This window comes from Gekko japonicus, unplaced genomic scaffold, assembly GCF_001447785.1.
Source record: "Gekko japonicus isolate JY-2015 unplaced genomic scaffold, Gekko_japonicus_V1.1 scaffold883, whole genome shotgun sequence".
NCBI classification, from domain to species: Eukaryota; Metazoa; Chordata; class Lepidosauria; order Squamata; family Gekkonidae; genus Gekko; species Gekko japonicus.
Window position 1 is genome coordinate 192,419 of NW_015169801.1, and position 15,473 is coordinate 207,891.

At 42.9% G+C, this 15,473-nt stretch overlaps 1 protein-coding gene across 1 annotated transcript in view; it reads left to right on the forward strand.

The window, feature by feature from the left end:
- The first annotated feature begins 276 nt into the window (after positions 1 to 276).
- Positions 277 to 15,473, forward strand: part of UBXN4 (UBX domain protein 4) — a 33,173-nt gene continuing 17,976 nt past the window's right edge. Inside the window, exons 1-2 of the mRNA XM_015417111.1 lie at positions 277 to 625; positions 14,464 to 14,566. Of these exons, the coding sequence (XP_015272597.1) occupies positions 544 to 625; positions 14,464 to 14,566 (185 nt within the window). The 5' untranslated portion in view covers positions 277 to 543. The remainder of the gene's footprint in view (positions 626 to 14,463; positions 14,567 to 15,473) is intronic.

A 15,473-nucleotide genomic window follows, 5' to 3' on the forward strand; every position in this document is an offset into this window, starting at 1 on the left:
TTAAAGCCACAGAGGTGAAGAGGGGAGATGTTCACAACGCTGAGTTGGTTTTAATGAGACCACATTTATTAAAGAAATAAATGCCAGGATTTTGATCTACTTCCCCGACCTTCAGCCACCCTGAATCTGCGATCCCTAAACACCGGTGGCATGCCAGAGGAATGCGCGGTCGCGAATCGCAGCTAGGTTTACCTTGTCATCCTCAGCGTGTAATCCTTCCCGCAGACACAGGAAGGCAGCCGCTTCCCTCCCGGCCCTCCCCGGATGCGCGCAACAGCACACTCCGTTTGCATGACGGGCGCATGCGTGATACTCCAGAAGAAGGCGAAAGACGGGAGGAGTATGAGAGAGACTCGGGACAGGGAAGTCCGAGTCATCCCAACCAAAGCGGGGCTGACGTTTGTGACGCGCACGCGCGTCTAGAGAAACGGGCGGTTAGGCCGCGGAGGGTCCGGCGGCGGCGGAGCGGCAATTAGGGCGCGCGTGCCAGCCAGGGCCGGCCTGTTTTTTCCATTGTCCGCCGTGCACGGACCCGCCGCCATCATGCTGTGGTTCCCTGGCACCATCCCGGCCGCCATTGCTGCCGCGAAGCAGCGTGGCGCGGTGTTCGTGGTGTTCGTGACAGGTACGGGCCCGTCTGTGTTCGCTCAGCTCGGCGCCTCGCGTAGTCCTGTTGTAGTTCCTCGGTTTTTCCCTCCCACTGCTAAAAACAAAACCTTCTCTTCCGTGTCATGGGACCCCCTTGGCTCCCGCCGCCCAGGAAAGCATAAATGTAGGACTCTGCTTTAAATGAACTCAGGCCAGAGGTCCAGGAGCGTCTAGCTGATAGCTATCCCCCCCACCAATGTTCCCTCTAAGCTATGGAGTCTTGTGAGCAAAAATTCTGCTTTGTGAGCTACTGGCATTAAAGTTGTGAGCGAGTGATTTGGCTACTGCATAAATTAGTTTGCTCTGGAGCCCTCCTTCCCGAGCTAAGACCAAAATGTGTGAGCCGGAGGCTAAAAAACTGTGAGCTAGCTCACACTAACTCAGCTTAGAGGGAACACTGCCCCCCACCCACCCCTGGTTCCAGACTGGTGTGTTTCCTAGCTGCCCTTCCTGAAATGTTTTAAATGTCTTTGTCTTTTAGCTACAGCCTCTTGGGACCTTTAGCATGCATAACAGTATACTCTTAAGAATCTGCTCTTAAAGTATGCCTTGTTCACCAGCTCAGCTGTTGTCGTCCGCCACCGCCCCTTTCCTCAATAGAGGCTACCGCTTAAAACACGCTTACTATGGAGCAAGTCTTATTGAATTGGGTAAACTTGTTTCGTATTATACGTGCCCAGGACTGCACTGTCAGAAAAGGAATATGAGTTGGTTGAGCTGCTGAGGGAGGTGTTAGTAACTATAATACCACTCGTGATACCTTAACAAAGTTATTGTGGCCTAAACTGGTTTAGTCATTAAGCTGTTGGTGCTAATACAGTTATTCCTCTGGAATAACTAGTTGTTATGTTTCTTTAAAAATAAGCAGATAATGAACCAAATGACTGATCCCACAGATTCAGCCTTGGCTAGTGTTTGGCAGGGCAACCTCCAAGGAATGCCAGGTTTGTGATGCAGCAGAAGGCACCTCTGAAATGCCTCTTGCCTTTTTTTAAAAAAAAGTCTAGCTTGCCACCTACTGATGCATAATGCTAAGCAGCTAGAACGTATGGTTGCCAGACAATCTTAGGATCTCCTGACTATTCTACACACAATGCCATATGATAATAATTATTATTACTTGAGGATAGTTGCCTACGATGTTTTAATATATGTTTTCTTGATTGTTAAATGACAGTCCTTCCCGTAATAAAAAGCCTACAATGATCTTCTAAGTAATGGGCTGCACAAAACATCCATTTTCTGTTGTAGTACATTCTTCACTCAGGGCTAAGCAATAAGTATATCTTTCTACATTGTATTCCAGATCCACTTTCCCTTTTTGTTGTTCTTCCATATGTGCAGTAGCCATATAGGTGCCCTAAAGCTGGATGTTCCAGTTTGGCATTCCACTGTCTGTATTTCATGACCTGCATGTGGGAAGAGGAAATGAAAATCCTTTGTCATGTTTATTTAAATGTTTATTTAAATGTGTTGCTCAAAGATGGCTTAAAGGAACAAATTGGAATTCTAGAAATTCTTAGTGAGTTTTAAAATGACTTCTATCCAGGTATGCTGATTTGTGGTATGCCTGGTTTGGTGTTATAATGCAATGGGAAATGTGGGAAGTGTCTGTGTAAAAAGCAAGACCTGTTTGTTTCTTAGACTTCGCTGTGCTGATCTTGCAATCAATCCTATCAAGTGTGTGGCTTGGGGGAGGGTGGAGTATTAAAGACTAAGACTGCTGTGCGAGTAGATTGTCGGGATCAGTGTGCATCAGACACCTGCTAGGCTATACTACTCCCCCACCACCAGTTCCTTCTACGTGGAAGAATTTTAGGCATCTGGTCATGCAGGTGCCTAAACACTTCATGCTGGTGTCTAGGAGTCTATCGTAATTTCCTGACTTTGCCTTTTATCTATGCCGTGGACTCTCAGCACAGTTCTGTTTTCCTAAATTCCCATTTCCGTATTTATTACATGCTTATAATGAGAGCTATTACAGACACAACCTCTACCCACAAACATGTGGTATGTGAAGAAGGTAAGTAACAGAGGTTTAAGGAACTTGGAAATGGGAGCTGCAATCCTAAGAAACGACGAAACTAGGGCATTACAGTTTGCTGTCACTGAGTTGGTCTCTTCTTAAAGTATTGTCAGTGTGTGTATATTATATTCTTAAGCCTTTTGTCTTAGAAAGGTGTCACCCATCTTAAAAATTCCCTGTTCATATTAGCAGCTCATAATAACGAGCTCCTTGTAGGTCAACAAATCTTTAAGTTCTAAATAGCAATATACTGATTAATATTGGCAAGTCTTACTTCCACGTAATAATTGTGATCCTATAGACTAGTTCCTCATCTCCCCCTCCCCGGCTGCAACACTGTCTTTTGGGAGATGGAAGACCCTCTAAGAACAGCATTTGGGGCTGCAGGAGGGAGGAGACAGGGTTGCACACCATGGGCTGAAATCATTCTGTCAGCAGAAATTCTCTGTAGGAAACAGCTCAGTGGCTATAATCCAATCAAAATTTATAAAGTCTTGTTGATTTCAGCTGAAGACTGAAATCTAACCCTAACCCTAAAATCAGTGAGGCAATAACATTCTTGTATTAGCTGGATTGTATTCCATGTGTTTGGGTTTGAGTATCAGTCAGGTTGCTGATGCTACAGTAATTACTACACACACTTATAGAGCTTGTTTGTATTTTATAAAATATTCTTTGATGTGCTAAAAAGCCCATAAAAGGAAATAACTGCTTAATTTTGGTTATGGTACCCACTTGTTACATTAGAACATGAAACCATTTTGTGTGTGACTGAGATCTGCCATTTGCTGGATTCTTATAAAGGGTAATAGTTATGTTCAGAGGTCATTTCGTGGGGGAACGCAGTTCCCCCGGGTGAGGTACGGGGGCGGGGCACATAACGAAGCCCCACCCCCTGCTTCCGGCCTCCCGGCTTCCGGCCCTCATTCAGCCAGGAGGAGGCAGGAGAAGAGGGAGGGTAAGTTGCTTCCTCCCTGCCTCTCCCCACCCCTGCCTGCCTGGGGCCAGGGAGGGCCTTCACGGGGCTTCCTTGCACTCCCGCCGGCCTTGCAGGTCCACCGCCGGGCCCCTAATGGGGCTCAGCAGTGGAGCTGCAAGGCCAGCGGTGGCGGCCGGGACCGTTGGGGGCGGGGTGTGTGGCCTTATGACACATTTCCGGTGATGTCAGGGGGTGTGGCATATGCTAATGAGTTATGCTAATGAGTTCCCCTAGCTCCTTTTTTATGAAATAACCCCTGGTTATGTTACATGTTTTGCAGAATTAACCACTTACTCCAATAGTCAGGGAATGTAAACAATCTTTTATGGTAATGTTATGCCATAGGTTGTATACTTCTAGTTGTACAAAGGTCAGAAAAGTGCACACAAGGCAGAGATAGTTGTTTTTATTTATTGTAAAATGGTACTCAAACCTTCTTTTTGGTCATGCAGTTACTGTCTTGTTTATGCTGTATTTTATTATCATTCTGTTTAATTCTGTTCTGGCTTAGAAAGCAAGCTGGTAGAATTCACTTTGTTTGCTCTGCACCAGAGATGGATACAGATGAAGCTACTTAGTAGATGTTTAAAAAATTGTGTGGTACTATAATCACTTGGGTTGATATTGTCCATAATCTTTGATGCACAGTTAACCCCAGTTTTATTTCTTTCCTAGGTGTTCATGCTTTTGTGGAAGCATGATAATTTCAGACTTAACCACATAGCTGGAGTTAGGGTGACTACTTTTCTATATGGTTATAGGAGCTACACAGCAGCTATTTAAGCAACTTCCCAGATATTCTTGGTCATCTTGTACTATGCTAAACTACTGCTTAAAGTATATCTTGTTCCTATGTATTAGTATGTGATTAAGCAAACTAATAACAGCAGTTTTCATAGCATGCTGTATGGTGCAAAGGCTGCTGACACTGATTAATTTGTTATGTTCAGCCTTCTTCAAAATGGCATCACTTCTATGAAAGGAGGACTTTTCCTACAATCCATTTTTGTTCCATCCTTTCTCTAAGGAGCTCAGGGCAGTATATTTAGTTCTCTCCTTCAGTTTATCCTTGCAACAATACTGTGTAGTATGTTGGATTTATGGTGACTCACTTAAAACCTAGTAGGGTTTTCATGACATACAGGTATTTGAATGTTGAGTCTTCCTAGGCTTAATTCAGCCCTCTGACCACTGTACCACACTCATTGTAGTCCTGAAGAAAAGCCAAAGAGACTTGCTATCTCTCTTTAATGTGACTTCTTTTTTAACTAAGAAAAGATGTTTATCGAGGTATTGATAAATGTTGCAGGGAATTAATTACAATTGCATATTGATGGAGTTTTAGGACACCTAAAATATTTTGAAATCTCCATGTTCTCCACTTTACAAGGTAACTGGGGACAATAAAATATTGTTGTATGCTGAGGGAACTATTAAAAATCCAATTCCTGGAAATCATGTGACTGGAAAATATGGAACAGAATATTACTTCTGTTATTGATCTAGTGTTTTCTCAGGAGTTTAGAAGTGAGTAGCATCCCAACTACTTACTAAGCATTGGCATGGCAGTGATAGTATGTCTGCTGTAGCTGGCAGACACACAGCTTGCTTCACATGTCAAGAAAATTGTTTGGCTCCAGCCTGAAATGACTATTTCGGATACACTAAAAAAACTCCTTAGAGGAAGGGTGTGATATAAATATAATTAACAACTGAAAGGATCAAGATTATCTGTGGCAATTTGATGCCGGGGTTTGTGGTCTTCAGATTTCAACACAACTCACTGGAAAGTCTTAAAATACTGAAAAAAATGCAACCATCCTCCAAGTGAAGGCTGATAGACTTTGGAATGGGGCATACTATAACATGGCTATCTAGTATAAATGATACTATAAATCCTCTTGTGAGGAATTATAAACCTCTAAAAGAGATCAGAAATGAGAAATCATAAACCTCTAGAAGAGATCAAAAATGACAAACTATATTTTGAAGAATTCTGTATGGATGGATACCAGAAAATATTTTGGATATGTATGCACTAATCTTAAATCAAGCACTTGTGTTTGTTAAGTATGACAAAAAATCCAGGCAGAAGAAATAGCCTTAGGAGAATGGTGTTGGATCTGGCAAAGAGTAATAAAAATTGATTATCAACAGAAAGCAAATAAGAGTTTTTAAAAATATTATTTGTAATGTAAATTCAAATGTATATATAAGATTCCAGTAGGTGGTCTTTTGGCACTGTCATGCTCCTAAAGCAGACCTGTGTAGGGTGGCATTCACAGTCACTGTCACCACGAGCAAGTTGGCCACTTGTTTGGGGCTCTGGCTCCAAGGTTCACAGAAATCCCAAGGAAACAATATGCACGATCCAGGTTTGCTTACAAGGAGATTTTAATAAGCAAAGATCAAGTTTACAGAAATAGCAGACAAAGCTCCCATCCACTGGGACTTGAACGCGTGCGCACACAGGGAAACGTAGCCGGACCTCAAGATAAGATGCATAGCTGGAACTAAACATTTTATATCCTAATTACTGGCTACAAGTCAAGAAATCATTAATCAAGCTGTCCCACACACTGTCATGAGCCAGGCCACTGCCCCCTATATGGAAAGCCTGCTCACTGCGTTCTGACGTCATCAACTTGAGGCATAACATTCCCTGAGCTCTGCAGTTTCCAGCTACTGTCACTAGTGTTTTAACTTGCAGTTTCTCGTGTACCCAACAAGATATTCTCTTGATTCTTTCACTGCAGTATTCCAGACACTTCACACTAGCTTACAGTGTGACTGAGTTAAGTTTCCCTTGCATATTTGAGTGCATGTTTCATATAATTTACAAGCATATCAGAGGGGAAAGTGGTGGATGTCTATTGTATGATGGTATGGTGTTGTCAAATAACTTCTGGTTTTCAGTATTACTTTTTATTTACCATTGACACTCATGAGATAGAAATATGCACAAACTCATACTTAGGTAAGAAGTTTTCACATACAGTAAACAAAAGGGGGGGGGATATTTCTACATGAGCCCTGATGGCCTCGGGTCGGTGGGAGAGTTTGCATTATGTATAATCTCAAAGCAGATCTGTGCAAGTCCATTTCAGCCTCCAGCCTTCTATTTTCTGGCCTGTGGTAATTATTTCCCCCCTCCTCCCAAAAAAACACCAACACATATGATTTTAAAAAGAAAAGAAAAGGACAATTTTCTCATTATTATTTTCATTAATAAGGGAAAGTGGAAAGATGTCTGTTGTATGATGGTGCTGTCAATTCTCACTCTATTTCAGATTTTTATGGGGGTTAGATCAGTGGGTTTTGCTTAAGTTTGCCACAACAAATCCATGAGGGAACTGGGGGGGGGTCTGTATTAAAGCCAGCCTTACTTACTAGAATCTCTAAAGGACACTTAAAAGCACACTCCTTGCATCAAAGATGACAGAGCAATGAATGTCATCCCAACTTTGCATGTGAGTATAAATTGTCAAATAATACTAAGAGGTTAATAACTTCTGGTTTTCTGTATTACTTTTTATTTACCATAGATACAGCATGAGATAGTAATATGCACAAACTCATACTTAGGTAAGAAGTTTTCACATACAGTAAACAAAAGGGGGGGGAATATTTCTACATGAGCCCTGATGGCCTCGGGTCGGTGGGAGAGTTTGCATTATGTATAATCTCAAAGCAGATCTGTGCAAGTCCATTTCAGCCTCCAGCCTTCCATTTTCTGGCCTGTGGTAATTATTTCCCCCCTCCCCCCCAAAAAACACCAACACATATGATTTAAAAAAAAGAAAGAAAAGGGCAATTTTCTCATTATTATTTTCATTTAATAAGGGAAAGTGGAAGATGTCTGTTGTATGATGGTGCTGTCAATTCTCACTCTATTTCAGATTTTTATGGGGGTTAGATCAGTGGGTTTTGCTTAAGTTTGCCACAACAAATCCATGAGGGAACTGGGGGGGGGTCTGTATTAAAGCCAGCCTTACATACTAGAATCTTTCTGGCCTGGTGGAATTATCCCCCCCCCCCAAAAAAAACCCCAACAGTTATGATTTAAAAAAAGGAAAGAAACCGGCAATTTTCACCTGCCGTTTGTAGCTCCCCATATGTTATGAGCACTCATAATTAGGAGTCAAAGTGAACATTTCTCCCCTCCCCCAGCCTCCACCTAGCCAGAGTCTCTCTATTGCAAAGAGGGGGGGGGAAGGGAGGGAAAGGGAAGCTTTCTTCTGTGGAAATACAGACGAATACAGACAATCTCTTCTGTGAAAATACAGACGATTACTGTGTAAAAAAAAATCCAAAAAACCCCCAACAGCAACCCCAGAAAAGCCCTGGGTCACTCAGAAACCAGGGGAAATGTTTCCGCTCGCTGGGCTCCGTCCCATCCCATCCCGCTCCGATCAGATTAACTTTTCCCCTCCCTCCAATCTCTTCCTTCCGAGACAGCCACTGTGAAAAAAACAAAACAAAACAAAACAACAAACCCCAAAACCAACTCCAGAAACCCTCCCTCGTTTTTGCGACGAGAAAACCAGTCCGGGAGAAAGAAAGAAAGAAAGAGACCCGTCGTCTTCTCCTGCTCCAGTCAGCCACACAGGGAATGTTATGCCTACTCAGGTCGCCATGGCAGTGAAGTCATGACGTGGTGGTCAGGCCTTCTCTTCAGAGGGTGGTGGCCAGGCCATCTTGCACCTGACATCTAGTGGTGAGAGGAAACGAATCAGGCTTTGAAATTAAGAGTTGCTAACAAGCATCAGAGAGAAGAATATTCTCTTGGGAGTGGCTTGAAGGCCGTGCCCTCACAAAACGCAAGGCGACTGAAGGCCAGGCACCATCCTGTAACAAAGATGGAGTGACAAAGGCTGTACACCACCCAGTCCTGAGCAGGGCAGACAAGCCACTGATGCCCCAAGTGCTTTAATCCCCCTACAAATATTATATTTATTTATATTTATTTATATAAATATAAATTATATTTATGTAGCAATAGTTTATATGTGAACATGTTCCTTGAGCAATGGACTGTTTAAAATAAATGTTTTGGGAAAATATAAGTACAAGAATAATATCCCTCCCAATGTTTCTTTGAAGTATTGTGATCTTGTTATATGGATTTTGTTATTTGTAAGAGACTCAAATTTTGATTTTGAGATGATAGCTTATTTAAAAAGAAGTAATAGGATTGATGGTTCCAAGTTAAATCCATGATGAGATTTTAAATCTGTCAGTTTCAGATAGTTAATTCTGCATCACTTTGTAAATTGACCTGTGAAAATTAGCTGTCGTCAACTTGTACAGAATATGTTTTCCGTGTCCTCTGCACTTTGAATTGCATGATGACCACCCCTGTGGGAAATCTACACACTTGAGCTCTTTATTTTTCTCTCTCTCTTGCCTCTTGGGAAGTAATTCTGGAATATGCAGGTTGTCGCTCTGGTAGCAGTGTGCTCAGCCCAGCTATTTTCTATGCTTCCCCACCCCTTTCAATATTACAGAGTTGTTTTTAAGCACTGTTCAGACATACCAGTTAATCTGTTGAGAATTACTAGAAAAGGCATCTTCTTCCCACCCACCCCCGTATTCTAACACACTTCTCTAAGTATCTGCAAAAATGTACAGAATGTATAGCAATTATTTTTCTCTGTAGAACTCCAGAGTTATTTGTAATACATTAAGTCAAAGGAAAAGCAAATGGGTAAACAACATTACATCTCATTGCACACTTTGATTTTACAAGTCTGGTTTGATGGACCATATTAAGGTATGCTAAAAAGTTATTTTTCTCTGTTTCCACTTGTCTGTGTATTCCAACTACAATTTTAAAATAAATTTTACACACATTTTTTCATTGATTGGTTGTATTCTTCCTTTTTAAAAAATAAGACTTCATTTTTGTCAGTCCTCTTGCACTGTAAGAAACCAAAAGGTTCTAGGGGGGAGGGGTCTAAGTAGCAAATAAATTCTCAAAGCCTCCTAAATAATAATTTAGTAGGTATTCTAAAGTGTTAATCTCCCCATTTTACATAACTTTTAATATGTGAGGTTCAGTTTTTTGTTTTTAAATGGCAGCTACTATCCAGATAAGAGCACATCCTCAATCATGTCACCCCTCAACCGTTGTTTCTCCAAGCTAAAGACCCCAAGCGCTTTAACCTTTCTTCATAGGGAAAGTGTTCTAACCATTTTATCATTCTAGTTGCCCTTTTCCAAAGCTATAATATCCTTTCTAAGATGTGGTGACCAGAACTGTAGACAGTATTCCAGATGAGGTCGCAACTGTACACAGTATTCCAAATGAGTATCCGACAGTACAATCAGCTGCTAGCATAGTCTGGGTTATATCCAACTGTTTATAATTATATTAATGTTGATGTTGATGTTGATATTGGGGCCAGGGCTTCAATTATATATAGTGCATCTCCTTAATCGAAGGCCTGGTGGCTCTGTCTTGTAGGCCCTGCGGAACTGTAAAAGGTCCCGCAGGGTCCTGATGTCATCTGGGAGCTCATTCCACCAGTGCAAAGCCGCCACTGAAAAGGCCCTGGCCCTCATCACAGCCAGCCTGGCTTCTCTGGGGCCCGGCAGAGCCAGGTCATTTTGGCATCCCAATTGTAATGGCCTCCGGGGAACATGTGAGGAAAGGCAGTCCCTTAGGTATGTAGGTCCCTGACCATATAGGGCTTTAAAGGTAAGAACCAGCACCTTGAACAAAATTCAGTATGCTATGGGCAGCCAGTGCAGAGCTTTTAGCACAGACTGGATGTGCTCCCACATGGGGAGACTGAACATCAGCCTGGCCACTGCATTCTGCACCAGCTGCAGTTTCCAGATTTGGGACAAGGGGAGCCCCATGTAGAGAGCATTACAGTAATCTAATCTTGAGGTGACCATTGCATGGATCACTGTTGCCAGGTTATTGCATTTGAGGAAGGGAACCAACTTGCCTAATTAGCCAGAGATTATAAAAGGCTGACTTTGCAGCAGCTGCTACCTGGGCCTCCATCATTAAGGAGGCATCCAAGAGCACTCCCAGACTCCTAACCTCCAACACTGGCACCAACGGCACCCCATCGAAAGTTGGGAGTGGGATCCCTACCCTTGGGCCACTCCAACTCAGGCACAAGTCCTCCATCTTCATCGGATTCAATTTCAGTCGACTCAGTCTAAACCAACCACCCACAGCTTTCAATGCCAGGTCCAGATCTTCCGGCCTGGAGTCAGACTGGCCACCCAGCAACAGATAGAGCTGGGTGTCATCTGCATCCTGATGACAACCCAGCCCATTGCTCCAGGCAATCTGAGCAAGGGGGTGTATATAGATGTTAAATAACATCGGTGAAAGCACTGCACCGTGGGGCACTTTGCAGACTAGCGGGTGCCTTTTGGACAGCTGCTCCTCAATGGCTACCCTTTGTCCCCAACCCTGAAGAAGCGAGGAGAGCCACTGTAAGGCAGCTCCCTGAACCCGTGTTGGCAAGGTGGCAGGCCAGTAGTTGATGGTCAACCGTGTCAAATGTCGCTGACAGGTCTAACAACAGCAACAGAGCCAAGCTGCCCCAATCCAGATGCCTCCGAAGATCGTCTGTGAGGGCGACCAGTGCTGTCTCCGTCCTGTGGCCTGGTCGGAAGTCGGACTGCAAGGGGCCTAATGCAGAGGTGTCATCCAAAAAACACTGCAACTGAATTGCCACCTCCCTCTCAATTAATTTGCCCAAATAGGGCAGATTGGAAACCGGCCGGTAGTTAACCAATTCGGCCGAATCCAAGGATCGGGTTTTTTTCCCAAGAGAGGGCGTACCACTGTCTCCTTAAGTGCCCTAGGGAACAGCCCCTCTAAGAGGGACTTCTTCATAATTTCCCTTAGGGTATCTTGTAGCCCATCGCACGGCTATGACGAGCACGGATCAAAGCAGCAAGTGATTGGGCGAACAGTTTGAAAGTAATTTGTCAACCTCATCTAGACTAAGTGGATTGAAATAATCCAAAACTCGACAAGAAGATGTGCGTGGAGCCTCGAGTTCCCTTACTGTTTCAACTGTGGCAGGAAGGTCGTGGCAAAGCAACAGGACTTTATCTGCAAAATAGCTCGCAAAAACCTCACAGCCAATCTCCAATTCCTTAGTGTTTGGACTAGTGTTTGGAGTAGTAATGGCATGAATCGTTCTAAATAATTGGGCTGGGCGAGAGCTTACAGACACAATCATGGCCGTGTAATATTCTCTTTTTGCAGCTCTGACTGCCATCTCATAGGATCTCATATAGGATGCTCTTGTAGCTTCGTTGTGAGCATGCCATCACTATCTCTCTAGCCATCTGAGCCCTTGCTTCATCAGCTGCAGCTCCTGTGTGTACCATGGAGCGAGCCTAGAGCGAGGGCACAGAGGACATTGGGGAGCGATCACGTTGATGGCCGCCGAGAGTCAGCTGTGCTAGTCCTCAATGAAGTCATCTAGTGAACCACCAGGGGGTATCAGATCCTTCAGGGCCATCTGGAGCCGCATTGGGTCCATTTGGCTCTGCGGGCGAGCTAAAATACGCTTGCAGCCCAAACAGGGTCGGAGTGGGACATTCACGTAAGCCTTCAGGGCAGAGTGGTCTGACCATGGAACTACCATAGCAGTAATTCGGTGCACTGTAACCCCACGCTGTGAAGATCAGATCAAGCATGTGTCCCACCCGGTGAGTGGGAGCCATTACATATTGGGAGAGTCCTAGCACCGCCATGGACGACATCAGGTCCATCACCTGTGTGGAAGCCGTGTCATCGGCATGGACATTGAAATCACCCAGGACTATCAGTCTAGGGTGCTCCAATGCCCAGCCTGATACAGCCTCCAACAGGGGTGACAGGCTATTTGTCGGTGCATTGGGCAGATGGTACACCAATGAAATAGCCAAACTCTCCCCGGCTTCCCACACAAAGCCAGAATACTCTATGCCCATGAGCCTCGGTGGCAGGAGCGCCCTGAAGGTGTAAGCCTCCCGAATGAACAGTGCCACTCCCCCCCCCCCCCCCCCCGGCATAGCCGAGATCCGTTGTCAGTGTGGAGCTCTGATATATTCTTTTTCTGTTTTTGCTGGTGTGACCGCCTGGGTATGTGTTGTCTTTGAGATCTTGATTCTTTTGAGCGGAGAGCTATATATAGCTCCAACAGGAAGTCACGAAGGACCATGCTCTTATTGTTTTTGGACCTAGCGTTGCACAACATCAGTGTTGGAGAGGGGTCATTAATCGTAGCCCCATTACCTACTAAGTTCGGGATGGGACGCAGGCTGGAAGATAGAATCCTACTAAAGAAATAACTGAAGAACTTTCGTTTAAGATGTTATATGAATAATGATATCATCCACTGACAACTGCATTAATCTTTGAAAAGGAAATAAAGATGCAGATATTACATATGATGCCTTTCCATACATTTTCATTTGTTGTTTTAGAAGACCCACTAATAATATACTTTGCCCTGTCATTGGTAATTAAACTGCCTCAATTTCTGCTCTTGTTTTCTAATTTGCTGAAAGCTGTGATGTTATAGCTGAAAACAGAAACAAAGTGGTAGTTTGTATCTACCTAATCTATTATCAAAGTACATTACTTTATTGTTCTATTTATTTAAATTTCCCCCCCTACATTCGCAAGGACTACATATTGTTAAATAAATAGTGGGTATTTTCATTTTAGCAAATGGTAAAGGATTTTGTTGGAATGTGAGCAGCTATTGGAAACATAATAACTGAATTTTTTTTTCAACAGTAACAGCCATTTTGGCTGCTGGACCATGGCTAATGTTTACTTTAAAGAGTATATCTTCTTAATGCAAATCATTTGGTATTTTGTGCTTCCTCTAAGTCACTTCATGTATTTCTGAAATTGGTGGTGGCCTTTTAAAGGAAAATTTTGGTATCAATCATCTGTTGATGGCTGTCTTAAATAACATTTAGAGTCAAAACAATGAAATGAAAATGCTAAAGAAAAGTTAAACTTGGATACTTATGTGTTTTTCAGTCATTATAGTTCTAGCATTTTCCCTCTGGTCACATTTACATAGGAAATTTCTAGGCCACCTTTCTGTTTGTGGAATGCTGAAAGTGGATGCAGAATAATAGACAGTTCTCCAACACCTCCCCGCTGTCCTTGCCCAAGGGTCCCTGATAGGTGGGGGGGGGATCTGCTTGTGTGAAGGGGGGTTCACTTGGCCCCTTCCCTCCTATCATGTGGCGTAGGTTGCCACCAGTCAAACTCTGGATGTAAAATTCAAAAAAGAACACTTAGTTGCAAAACTCAAAACTACAAGCACAGTGACCATTCAAAACACCTATAACTTTGTCATGTTAAATCCTGGTTTTAACACAGTTAAATTGTTAAATTCTAATTCAGCAAACATTTATGGTACAATACATCTGTTAAATTTTGAGATGCCACAAAGCTCCTTTTTGTTTGTAAGGAAGGAAATGCACCCTACAGTATAGTTAAGATCTGTTATAATAAATTAGTATATTTCATATTAAATAAATTTCACAAAAATAAAGTTATATCCAAGCAAGTTGCAGGTTGATTTTTCCTGAATCCATATTGTTCTGTTTGCAAAGTAATGGGGGGGGGGGGGGGGGGGGGCTGCTTTTGGGGGGGGGGGGGGGGGGGGGGGGGAGTGGGTTGTCTGGGCTTTTCTGAACTCTGTGTGATGGCCTTTGCCTAAAAATCATAACCTGCTTTGCCAGTAGAATTGCATTAATAGTATGCTATAGTGTAATTAATCTAGATTAACATATCTGGAAAAAACTTGTTATTTTTCCACAGGGGATGATGAACAGTCCACAGAGATGACTACCAGCTGGGAGGATGAGAAAGTGACTGAGGCAGTGGCAGATGGCTTTGTGGCTATTAAAATTGATATTGAAAGGTTTGGCAACTTCTGCTGCTGTTTTTGCTTCTCAGTAATAATTTACTCTTTAAAATACCACTCTGTGTTCAAGACATAGTTGTTCTGGAGAGACCTTGCATTTAGAGAACTTAAAAAAAATATAAGTGAGTGCTAAGAAAACGCAACTATTACTATGCATTTACATAATTCTAGTTCATGCCTTCTATTGTATTATTGTCATCCCAAAATGGTTGGGGCCATGGCACAGGAGTAAAGCAGCTGCTTGCAGGTGAAGGTCCCACGTTAAGTCACTAGCATGTCCAATGAAAGGATCTCTTTTCTACCTGACATTATTGAGAGTCATTGCCAGTCATTAGACCGTGCTGAGCTGAATGGATTTTGGCCCCGAGTAGCTTCATATGTTCAAAGAATAATGTCTTGCTGATACTTCTCTTACTATTTGAAAAGTTAAAAAAAACAATAATACAATGTCCCAGCTACACATTACAAACAAAAGTGCATCTGTAGCCATGTGATCTTTTTATTCTGCAAAAAGCTATATCAGGAGGTGATAATTGAGATCAGAGAAACAGAAGCAAAGTGCTTAACATTTTGCAGTGTTTCTCCAGTCCGTATCATGCCTTCTTCCCAGCAAAGAAGAAAAGATGCTCAACAGCAGTTTGGACCAGAGCAACTGCGAGAACAGTTTAAGTCCTCTCCCATTACTACTTTGCTTTGCTTTTAATGACCCTTTTCCTACACAACTTTATCAGGAAAAAGAAGTATTAACAGTATACATAGAATATATAGTTTGGCCCTCTAATGAAATGCATTTGTCCCTTCCGCTGGATAGAGTCGTAATATGATTTTGTAGGACATGGTCAGTGAAACTTTTAAAAGGATGAAAATTCATATAGCCCAATTTCCTTTCACTAATTCCGTAGAA